At 35.9% G+C, this 12,739-nt stretch overlaps 1 protein-coding gene across 1 annotated transcript; it reads left to right on the top strand.

The window, feature by feature from the left end:
• The first annotated feature begins 9,105 nt into the window (after positions 1 to 9,105).
• LOC126719205 (receptor-like protein 43) lies at positions 9,106 to 11,812 on the top strand. The gene is made up of 4 exons (XM_050421785.1): positions 9,106 to 9,738; positions 9,829 to 9,906; positions 10,545 to 11,079; positions 11,181 to 11,812. The coding sequence occupies exons 1-4, from the start codon at positions 9,106 to 9,108 to the stop codon at positions 11,810 to 11,812; spliced, it is 1,878 nt and encodes a 625-aa protein (XP_050277742.1).
• The last annotated feature ends 927 nt before the right edge of the window (positions 11,813 to 12,739 follow it).

The raw sequence follows: 12,739 nt of genomic DNA on the forward strand, positions 1-12,739 counted from the left end.
AGATCTGTGTACATTTGATTACAAGTTCGTTAGTAGGAACTTTGGAGAATAGAATTTATATTTTTTTCTAGCATTGTTCTAGAGCAGCTCACAATATAACTTACCCAAAGCTGAAAACGGCAAAAATCTTAGTTATGTGTGCATGTTTTGTTCCTTTTGCTTCTTGGGGTTTGTAATTGTTATTTATCATTGTATATATTACCTTTTCATTTTGGTAGCAAATTGGGAACCCAATGAGAAACATTTAATTGATTATTGATTTTTTCATCAATTAGCCTTCTTATTTTATGATTTTCAGTATATATATATATATATGTTGTGTGTGTCATTGGCCAATGAATCAAATCTTGTCCATCATTTGCTTTAATGAAATGATGGAGGCATTAATGAAAAATTTGCATACTGTTTGAATGTTACTTTTATTGTTTGTGTATTGCCGTTTTTTGGGTTTGAATTATTATCTATGCTTACAAAGGTATATGCATTTTTCTCAATAATTTTCGGTTAGTATCTAATGTCTCCTTCACCACAGCACATTAAGACGTTGGAGAAGTGGCCAACCTTCAGAATCCTGGGAGGCTCATAAGGCAGCAATCCAAGCACTCATAAAGCTACCTTCAGGCGAGCTTGTTACAGGTATAATATGATTCAGTAGATGACTGTTCTGCTAGATATTGTTTTAGATTTTGTTGGTAGTTGGAATTGGTTACATCAGATTGGAATGCATTATCAACTACGAATGTCTTTCACTATGAACTTATGGGGTTCATTTTTATGCTACCACGATTTTAGGTTCAAGTGATACAACTTTAAAACTTTGGAGAGGAAGCAAATGTACACATACTTTTGTTGGGCATACAGGTATTTTTTCCATTTATTTGCCTTCATTGTGCTTTATATATATATATATATATATATATATATCCTTATCTGCAATGTGTTGAAATCATGTGGGAATGAAAATAATTGTAGATTTTGCAAACTAACGATGCTGTAAAATTTTCTTCTTACATGTCTGTTTGGTGATCATCAAACATATTTTCTTTGAGCTTCCTATAAGTTAGAAGTGGAAGAAGCATTTAATAAGACTTCTGATGTATAAGTTGGCATTAATTGACCAACGACATATTTTCTTCTGATGTTTAAGATTTTGTAAAGGTAAAGTCCACAATTAAACAGATATAACCAGGAGCTCAAGCCACCACCAACATCTACGGTATAACAGATGTGGTATTCAGACCAAATTGGGCCTCGCTTCAAACCGACAAGTCTTTGACCACGATGTTTGATCGAATAGTCGAGTAAGTAGGTATTCCCTCAAATGCAGTCTCACATCAATTGGCTACGATTACAAGAGAAAGTACACTTGTACATGACCTATGGCGCTACGTAATTTGTAAGAGTGATGGTTCTGAGACCAAAGTGATGCTTTTAACCTGTAAATGTTTAATGACCAAAGATAATGAACACCGTCATATTTACACACCATCATGTTTACAGACATTCAAAATGACCAAATCACAGAAAACACTGTGATCTTCATAATTTATTTTGTGAAAGACCAAACATAATTAATAAATTAATATTGCGAACTTGCTGGTGAAAGACAAAACACAATTAATATAGCGAAGTTTGAAGGTGACCAAGTTCCAACTCTAAACACACGTCACCAGCCTGCTTCTGTAGCACCAACTGTAGTCATATCAAACTCCTTCAATCGCAGCACATGTGCCAACAGACGCTGCTGCTTAGTCAAGTCATGTTCGGTGCTCTACACGATGTGGATACCCAATTCGACACTGTTTCACACCCACACTCACGTGAATACAGAATTGTGAAATTGGATGCACAGATGTCTCATTTACATCTACTGTTGCAACTACTGCCCACCTTTGATGTGACATTAGGAACATTTAAAATCTTGTTCATATAGTGTTTTTCCTGAAGGGTTTGACATGACAGGCCCTAATAAGTGAAATTGTAATGCCTGGACCGTGAAATGAGGTTATAAATGCACCAGTGATATAATGTTAACTTTCTACCCCGCTAACTTCGTAGATTGATTAAGCTATGAGTCGCAATGCCTCAACATCAAATCGTACAATGCGAAACAAGTTTGGACCTACTTCAACAAATGCATCATCACAAGTTCCAACAGATCAACAACTACATACATACACAGACCACTATGGAGGAAAATGGGTTGGAAAGAAGATAGATTTCGTTAATATGCCAATATACACGTATGAGAGTCTTGGAAGCGTCGGACACATCATGGTCGGCAAACCTACAAAACTAAGTACAGATACCACCGCAATAGAGTTCACTATAGCAGAACCACCATGGTCAACCCTATACGAGAAGAGGTGTGAGTTAGAGGTGTATTGTCGATGGCACGGGTTACGAGTTCCTAAGGCACGCTCTGCCGAGTTACCTAGAGATGAACCTGCCAACATACTTGTTCGTCTTGAACAAGAGAACAATCAAATGCAAAGGCGACTAGACCGTTTTCACGCAATCCAAAAAGCTAGGAAGCATCTAAAGGGGAAGGCGCAAGAGCGAGCCATGAAGTCTATTAATGAAATTACAGCGTTAGATGATGAAACAGATATTTCAGACTTCTCAGATTCAAGCAATGATGATTTCCAAAAATTTCTACCTACGAACATTAGACGTTGTTGTTAATGTCTACACATTATGTGCAATACATGATGTTATTGTTAATGTGTGACAAATGATGATTATGTATGTTCAACTTTTGTAACTCTAAAGATTAACTGTTTATTACTTTTGGCTAAGTTTATGTGAAATCACTTTCTCATTTTTTTCATACGTGTTCTTTGTTGCTACATTCAAGTATTGTGGGTCATGGACGAACAATGTCCTTTGCTTTGTAATGTAGGGAAAACCTTAGGAAGTGAAATGCCTCCAAATTATATTTATTGCACATTACTTGTAGGAAAATTTAATAGATTCAATACATACAGACTGATCCAAACCACATAGACCAACCGCGCATATGATTCAATAATTCGAATAATTCTTTTATATGAGTTCTTTGAGTCACGATATAATATGCACGTATCTGTGTATCTTAGTTGTAATAGTGTCCTACTTTATATAGATACATTACATAAAGACTCGTCCAAACCAGACTAACCACTCACTCACTGAAAATCCATATGGCTCACCCAACACACTCTCACAACGATATTTGGTTTGCTTAAAAATAGAGTAAAGGCCTAAAAGCCTGATCAGCCTTTGAAATATTTCATTCAAGTTATTGGTTTGTTGTAGCATTGCTTGAAAGCTCCCTAATATTGCAATTGTGATGATCGGAAGCCATTGATGTAAAACTTGGAAGCATAGTTTTCTTCATGTAATTTTACATTGATGTTGAGAAAATGTAACTACATTTTCTACTTGCAAAGACTCCCTGAAAAGTTTGTAGGGAAACAGGGGGATAAAACTCTCTACTGTTGCTACACTCACTGCTCGTAATACTAGCATTTGGCAAGTGAGGTTGGAAAAGGCTAACACAGCTCGGCACTGTTTGGCGAAGTCATGTTCGCAGTTCTGCATGTGCTGCTCAACAACTCGACACTATTGAACCCTGTCCAGTCATATCATCCATGCTCACGTGAATAAACAGATATGCAACATTTTGCAATGCACTATTTTCAAGGATGCAGAGGACCCTTCAAAAGTGTAAGCAAATTTTTGGGGGTAAGCTGTCCATCATTGCTACACTTGATTGATGTAGTTCTGCATGTGATACTCAACATCTCGAAACTATTGAACCCTGACCACACGTACCCATCCCCACTCACGTGAATACACATATGTGCAACCCTTTGCAATGCACCGTTTTCGAAGAGGCAGAGCATCCCTGAATTGGCTATGCATCAATTTTGGGTGTGAGCTGTCCAACATTGGTACACAGATGTTGTTCGTAGTGCTACATGTGCTGCTTAACAGCTTCGCACTGTTCAACCTTGTCCAGTCAATACACAGATATGCCTTCTTTTGCAATGCACCGTTTTCAAGGATGCAGAGCATGGCTGAAAAGTTTATGATACATTGAACACAGCTCAGTACTGTCTCAACAAGTCATGTCAGATGAAGCACAGGAATTCTGAATAGTTTTGAACAAGACATACCAAACTGGTCAGAGAAATAAACCATAGTAGTGATCAAAGTCCCTAATTAAATATAAGCATAAACATCACTAGTTTAAATTTTAAATAGGTTATCCTTGACCAAACTCTGATGGTCAACCAAGTGAAATATTGAGACACTAATCACAACAGGAGTCCTTTCGATCACCTCATTGGCAGTGACATCTCCTTTTTCTAAATTATTGTCTTTCGAAAATGCAACCCAGCCTTCCCCGAATCTCATTGCTTAATAGGTTTTGATGGAGGGTAATAGCACAAGACATTGATGTGTGACAAATTGCTTCCCAATAATATACTTGCTTCCCATATATGTTTCCAAGCCATATTTAAGAGAACATCATAATCACATTATGTATAAAGGCTCACCATATTATGTGGCCACGAGATACCCATGAAAGAAGGATTTTTAGGCTTCAATTTTTTGGCTGCTTGGATTGCTCTCTCTCTCTCTCTTCCTCTGGACATAATCTGTAATTTTTTAAGAACAAACTTTTCTCTGACTTCATGTTTTATGGGTTTGTACATTAAGGAAGAAATGTTTGTATGATCTTCATCTAAGTTTTTGATATTTTTACCTGATGATCTTCCAATTTACAATTCTTCCTACGTGGATATTGAATCTCAATGGCAGTCTTATCAAATATAACAATATGGAAGCTTGAATTTCCTTCATATCTGAAGACTAAAAAATAACCATAACAAATAGAATGGTATTCAGCGAAATCCTGCCAACCATTACAAAACCTAATGTTGTTATCAGCTTTCTTCAATCACACTTGCCAAATTCCACCATAGGGAGCAATGACTGTAGCTACGGTGGATAGCTCAGTATTGTTGAACCCTGACCAGAAGTACCCATCCACACTCACGTCAATACACATAGCAACGCAGAAAATTTTGTGCATCAATTTCGAGTGTTATTGGTCCTATTGCTACATTGATGTTCGTAGTGCTGCTCAATAGCTTTGCACTGTTGAACCCTATCCAGTCATATCACCTACACGCACGTCAATACACAGCTATGCATCCTTTTGCAATGCAGCATTTTTAAAGGATGTACCTATAGCATCCCTGAGAAGTTTATGATACATTTAACACAGCTCAACATTGTCTCGTCAAATCATGTCAGATGAAGCACATCAATGTTGAATAGTCTTCACGTGAATAAATACGCAACCTCTTTTGCAGTACACATCACCAGCCCGCTACTGTAGCACAAGCTATAGTGTAACTCGACAGCTACCTCAACGAATCACATGCACCAACAGACGCCACTGAACAATATACTGTCAACTCATATCATCTTTATTCACGTGAATACTTATACTCACATCCACCTGAATACTTGCCCTTGCAAAACCCCTATATAAAGTCCCATTTACATCTACCCTTGCAAAACATCTACACATACCGAAGTCCCATTTACATACATCTACCCTTGCAAAACTTCTACACATACCGATTTAAAGTCACATTTTCCAATGTCAATGCGTAATTGGATGCTACCTCGTTTTCCAAATAACTATAGAACGCAAAGAGATTCTGACGAGAGGGAATACTATGCCGGATTGCAACAGGAGTGGGACTTTCGCGTGAACGAGTCCAACGCTCTGCACAATGATCTCCTGCAAATCGGAGCGCCTCTTGTCGAGTGTAGCTCGCTCACACTGCCACGACAAAACATGCACCAATATGAGCGTGCAGTGACGAAAATAAAAAAAGAGAACAATCTTATGATACTTCGTAGGTCCAGGTATCATATGCTACAATTGGCGGAGGAGCAAGCCGTTGCAACAAACAGGCAACTCACTCCGGCAGAACGTAACAATGTCCTCAACTACGAGGACTACCTATCAGAATGAATGCCACTGTGGTGTGTGTGTGTGTGTGTTATGTCTATGGTTAAGTTAATAATGTTAGTGTAAGTTATTTTATGTTTTCTGTGTTATGTCGTACGTGCTTATTGAAAAACATCATGTGTGAGAATATTTGACTTTTATGACTTATGTGAGAATAATCTACATTACGAATAACGTGCATGCTTCTCATAATCAATAATAAGGTTTACATAGTACAAATGCAACCATACATATAACACATAGTTAAGCAAAATAGTTCTCCAACAAAATATAATTACACCACGACACAACATGATTACTCTTCATCTGACATCTCCACGTCTGACTGATAAATGGGATCAGCAAGAAGTGATTGCATGAACTGTGCATGCTCGTACCACCCTTCCTGCACTGACTCTCAAATCTCGACTTGGGTCCGATATCGATTAAGACGTATCTTCATTCGATTATTTTCTTCTCTTATGCGGTTCAATGCTTTACGAAGTTCGTCGATGCTGTCTCTGGGCATTTGTGATGCGAGTCGCCGAGGCACTGGCAACTTAAAACCAACCAACTCATCATAAAACATTTGTTGTTCACCAAATAACCAAGCCCACTCCTGTCTCATGGTATTGTGAACGTAAGCACTATTTCGCAAATTCGGATTGATTGGATAGCTGAACTCATCTTCCAATACCCAACAACGACCCATAGCAGTGAACACATCATGAGGCCTATAGAGTTGTGGGTTGCCAGAACCAGACATTGACACTGAATACAATAACACCAAATGATCAAGTTAACAGTGTGTATCAACTGTTGCTAAATAATGTAATCCTGCATAGAATGGTACACAACAAAGACATTCATAAACAATAGACATTGTTGGTAATGTCTACACATTGTCTTCAACACTAAATGTTGTTGTAAATGTCTGACCAATGATGATTATGTGCAATACAAAATGTTGCTATAGTAAAGAAATTATTTCATTCTCTTCTCACCAACGTTTACTACAACAAATAACCAAAATCACACCAATGTACTTACTTCACATTCATTCAACCTAAAAAATCAAAATTTAGTACAATATCAAATGAAAATAACATTGCCCTAAAATTGTGATGTGAATTTTTTACCTGAGGTGATACAAATTTCAATTGAGTTTGAAGAAAGCTGCTGTTGATCCGTGGAGGAGTTCCAACTCAGTTCAGCAGAAAGTCCTCAGTTCAGCAGAGAGCAAGGCACACTGAGTGGGAGAAGGTGTGCAGAAATTATAAGAGAATAACTCGACTTTACGGATATCAAGTATACTTTATAACTCGATATTCAAGGAATCGAGTTACATTGAAACACTCCACCTGACACAAAGACAGTACGAAATCAGGGTTTATAACAGTATAACTAACTCGATTTTTAAATAATCGAGTTATGTAGAGATTCAAAACAAAAAATGCCAGCAGTGCGGGAAAAACCTGTGTATAACTCGATTATTGGAGTATCGAGTATTTCATATAACTCGATTTTAGGATCATCGAGTTACAAAAGAGGGGCATTTCCCTATTTAGTTTCAGAATGAGGGCACAAAGATGTTTAATTTCCGAAAAAAGGGCATTTGCCCATTTTGGCCGTAAAAGAGGAGGTCTAGGATTATAATAATAAGAGATACTAAACTAAATTAAGATTAAAATCTTTGTGCCATTGGTATCATTTCTTGGCGAAAAGTTAATGAATGTCCTAACTTTATTGGCTTAAAAAATATATTTAGAAAATTTTTATGAAAAAAGAAAAAAATAATTAATTTTTTTGATCATTTTTTATATCATATCATATACTACTATAAAAAAAAAAAAAAAAAAAAAAAAAATTAAGCTTAAAAGTTGTAGTTGCACCAAATAGCTGTACCAAATTGCAAAAAGGGGTTATAAAAAAAAATTGCAAAAGGGGCTTAGAAAAGTCGTGGTTGCGTCAAATGGTTATACCAAATTATAGTTATTTTTAGATAAAAACAACAGTTTATTTATTTTTATCAATTTATTTGGATAAAATAATAATAATTGTTTTAACAAAATATGCAACCTACATAAAATTTAGATAAGAGATTAAATTAGTTAGTTAGTGCCATACAACTATATCCTACAATCATGTCTATCTAAATATTATCTACAAAGCTTAAAATCAATAAGATAGAATTAAAAAAACATATTAAAAAAAATGTAAATACAAATTCTAGTATAGAATTTTTTTTTTTTTTTTAAAAAGAGATAAAAAACGTAAAAGAAAATAATATAGAAACAAAATATTTAAATATATCTATTTAGTTAAAAACCTTATAGCTCAACTGACATTTCTTAATATCTTTATTTGAGATATTGAGAATTCAAATTCTCCATTTGCCTTGTTATGACTATCGAATATACTGTGCCTTCATAAGAGACTTGTAGATATTTTAATTTCCATGATTCTCTATATTGCTTTCTAAACTTTTCCCTCTCACAGTTATCATCCAAATAAATTCTCTAAACATTAAAACTGCTACTTATAACGTGAGGAAAGGTTTATCCTAATTTATTGTTTGATGCATGCTTGAGAGAACAAATGTCATGCATTGGCTTCTGGAGGTAATAACTAATAATACAATAGTGTTTTTTGAGAAGGACTAATAATACAATAGTTATCAGACTTATATACATCTTTTTTCTTTTTCTTTTTTAATTCGTTTGATATAACTTCGGTGACCCGTATAGTTTCATTTCCTCGCACATTTAAAAGTTCTAAGTCTTTGTTGTTAAAGATACATTATTATGGCATCCTTCTCGTTTAACTTGATGTCCATACGCTGGCTTCTTTTAATTTCACTTTTGCATGCTATTGCCACTGACTGTTTTGCTTCAAGGCAGCTACTTTGTCATGATGATGAGAGCTCTGCCTTGTTGCAATTCAAAGAAAACTTTAGCGTGAATGCTTGCATTGATCCTTTTGCTCATCCTAAGACTAGGTCTTGGAAACTAGAAGGGGTGAATGAAGATTGCTGCTCATGGGATTGGCCTTGACCTCAGTAGCAGTTGTCTCTATGGTTCCATACTTCCATGGTCTCCAACAGCAGCCTTTTACGCCTTGTTCAACTTCAAAGGCTTAATCTTGCTGATAACAACTTCAATTTCTCCCAGATCCCATCTGAATTCAGCCGTCTTTCTCGTTTGACATATCTCAACCTCTCCAATTCATTGTTTTCTGGCAACATTCCATCAAAGTTCTCAGACCTTTCCAAGTTAACATCCCTTGATTTTTCATATAATTCTAGTCTACATCTAAGAAGCCTAAAGGATTTAGTTCAAAACTTAACCGGCCTAAAAGATCTACGTCTCAGGTACGTTCAAATATCATCTCCAGTGCCTGAAATCTTATCAAATTTATCTGGTTTGACAACACTCTATTTGGTTGGTAACGGATTTTATGGAGAATTCCCAGTAGGAATTTTTAAGCTACCAAAGCTACAGGATCATAGGGTGACTTTCAATGAAGATCTCACGGGTTCTTTGCCAGAATTCTGCTTTAGCAGCCCTCTTAAAATCTTATGGCTTTGGGATACTGCTTTCTCTGGGAAACTGCCGGCTTCAATTGGAAACCTTGATTCCTTGAAAGAACTGTACATTGGGGTCGGTAATTTCTGGGGTAGCACTCCACCTTCAATTGGTAACCTTACAAGACTCACTACTTTGGTCTTTTATAACAACTCTTTTATGGGCAAAATTCATTCCTCCTTATCCAAACTTATTTCCTTGAATTATTTGCACTTTTCTTTTTGTCAGTTATCAGGATCAATTCCAGATTCATTTGGTAACCTTACTCAACTTACTCATCTAGGCCTTTCCCAAAACTTTATCAGAGTCTCAAACCCTTCTTCCTTGTAGTGGCTTGGAAAGTTGAGCAAACTTACTGAGCTGGACTTGGAACAAATAAATTTAGCCGTGCAAATCCCATTGTCCTTGGCAAATCTAACCCAATTTAGTTATTTGGACTTGAGCTGGAATCAATTGACAGGTCAAGTCCCTTCTTGGCTTACCAACCTAACTCAAATAACTGCGTTACACCTTTCATTTAATCAATTACAAGGCCCAATTCCAATCTCCATTTCTAAACTTGAGAAGCTTAAAACCCTCAACCTTGACTCAAATAACTTGAGTGGCATTGTGTCTCTAGATATATTTCTTAAGCTCAAATATTTAACCAAATTGCTTCTGTCAAGTAACAATATATCATTCCATCAAATGGGTTCAACTATGCTACCCAGAATAAGTTTGAGGCTTTAGGATTGGCTTCATGCAACTTAATTCATTTCCCAAATTTCTTTCGCAACCAAGATCATTTGCAATTCCTGGACTTATCCAACAACAGGATTCATGGCCTAATACCAAAATGGGTGTGGTACACAAGTAAAGAAACTTTGACTTTTCTGAACTTTTCTCACAATTTTTTAATTGGTTTTGACCAGCATTTAGTCAATTTTCCCTGGCTTCAACTACAGATTTTGGACCTTAGGTTCAACAAGCTACAAGCGTTACCCCAAATTCCACCGCCAGCCACTACGGTTTATTTGGTTGCAAACAACATGATTCAAGAACAAATTCCATCACAGATCTGTAGCCTTAGTTCTCTGTCTTCCATTGACTTGTCCAACAACAAATTCAGAGGCATACTTCCTGATTGTTTGAGAAACTTCAGTAGCTCGTTGAGCATATTGAATCTTCGAGGCAACATTTTTCATGGTGTGATTCCTCAACTATGTGCAAAAGGAAGTATAATAAAGATGATTGACTTGAGCCAAAATCAATTCACAGGGATTCTTCCAAGATCATTGTCAAATTGTGGAATGCTAGAGATTTTGAATCTTGGAAGCAATCAGTTGAAAGATGTTTTCCCTTCATGGTTGGGAACACTTCCTGAACTAAGCGTACTTATTCTGCGACATAATGGATTCCAGGGGGTGGTGGGGAGTCCTACAACAATGTTTGAAGCTCCCAAGTTGCACATTCTTGATCTCTCCGCAAATAAATTTACAGGTAAATTACCATTTAAATACTTTCGAAATTGGAAGTTTGTGAAGGATGACACAAATAACTTCACACAGATGCGAGCATTTAGGTACTTATTCCGTTGGCAGGTTTTTTCATGCATGAATATTACCCTTACTCAATGGTAATAACAAACAAAGGCCAGGAAACTATATACTCTAAGATCATTGAGGCCTTGGCAATTATTGATCTTTCAAGCAATGAATTCATTACAGAAATTCCAGAATTCATTGGCAGTTTAAACGGGTTCCAGTTGCTTAATCTTTCTAAGAATAACCTTACTGGTCATATCCCGATATCATTAGGAAACCTAACAACGTTGGAGTGTTTGGACATTTCTCAAAACAAGCTCTCAGGACAAGTACCTTGGCAACTTACACAACTCATTTTCCTTGCTTCCTTCAATGTCTCACATAACCAACTTACAGGACCTATACCATATGGTAAACAGTTTAATACATTTGACACTAGTTCATTTGATGGAAATTTGGGATTATGTGGATACCCATTGTCAAAGAAGTGTGAAAATCTTGAGCCTGCTGCTCTACCCACTTCAAACATTGAAGAAGATCAAGACTCATGGTTTCACATTGAATTTGATTGGATAATAGTCCTAATGGGATATGGTAGTGGCGGGCTTGTAATTGGGGTGGTTGTTGGAATCATTGTGTTAAAGAAGAACCAACATTGGTTTAGAACTTGGAAGAGGCAACTTTGTTAGAGACAACATTTTTTACAACTTATTAAAATAATCAGTTGTGAATGGTGGATACATAGACCTAGTTTTGACATCATTTTTATTTCCCATCAATTACAACTTGTCACTTTAGTAAATTATGAAAAGATTTGTGAAATAAGTCTATGTAAGGCAGTTAGATAAAATAAAGTGTGTCAAGAAATACTTGATTCTTCAAAATAATCAATTGTGAAAGGTGGATACATAAACCTAGTTTTGACATCGTTTTTATTTCCCATCAATTACAACTTGTCACTTTAGTAAATTATGAAAAGATTTGTGAAATAAGGCTATGTAAGGCGGTTAGATAAAATAAAGTGTGTCAAGAAATGCTTGATTCTTCAAAAGATTTAGCCTTTGTATCATGCATAATGTAGCAGACTAGCACTATTATTAAAAAAGAGTTTGTAAAAACGCCGGCTCATGTCTCTTTATGAATTGGGCGTTGTGAAGCCCAGTGTTGTATGACCGTATAAAAAAAATGTGACTATCATAAGCCAAAGAAATGAGTAGCATTAAGTGGGTACCAGGGACGATAAGAGCAGAGTTGCAGATATACCATTCTTAGAGCATTTACATCAGTCTCAACAAACTAATCTAAGGATAAAAATATAGCTAAAATCTCACAAAAAGTCTACGCATTAGTCTCAACAAACTATTAAAAAAATATATTTAACTATAAAAATAAAAAATTTAAAAAAAAAAAAAAACTATTATAAATGTTTAAAATTCAATTTGAACTCGCTACCAGGGGCGGCTTGGTATTAAGGGGCCTAAGACGAAAAATGAATTGAGGCGTTTTATATATTTAAAAATGACTTTTAAAAAAAATAAATAAATATTGCTTAAACTCTATACTCTTGTTAGATGCAAAATTACTAATTAATATGAACCACCTAAATTTTTTTTTTT

Source organism: Quercus robur, chromosome 3 (genome assembly GCF_932294415.1).
Source record: "Quercus robur chromosome 3, dhQueRobu3.1, whole genome shotgun sequence".
NCBI classification, from domain to species: Eukaryota; Viridiplantae; Streptophyta; class Magnoliopsida; order Fagales; family Fagaceae; genus Quercus; species Quercus robur.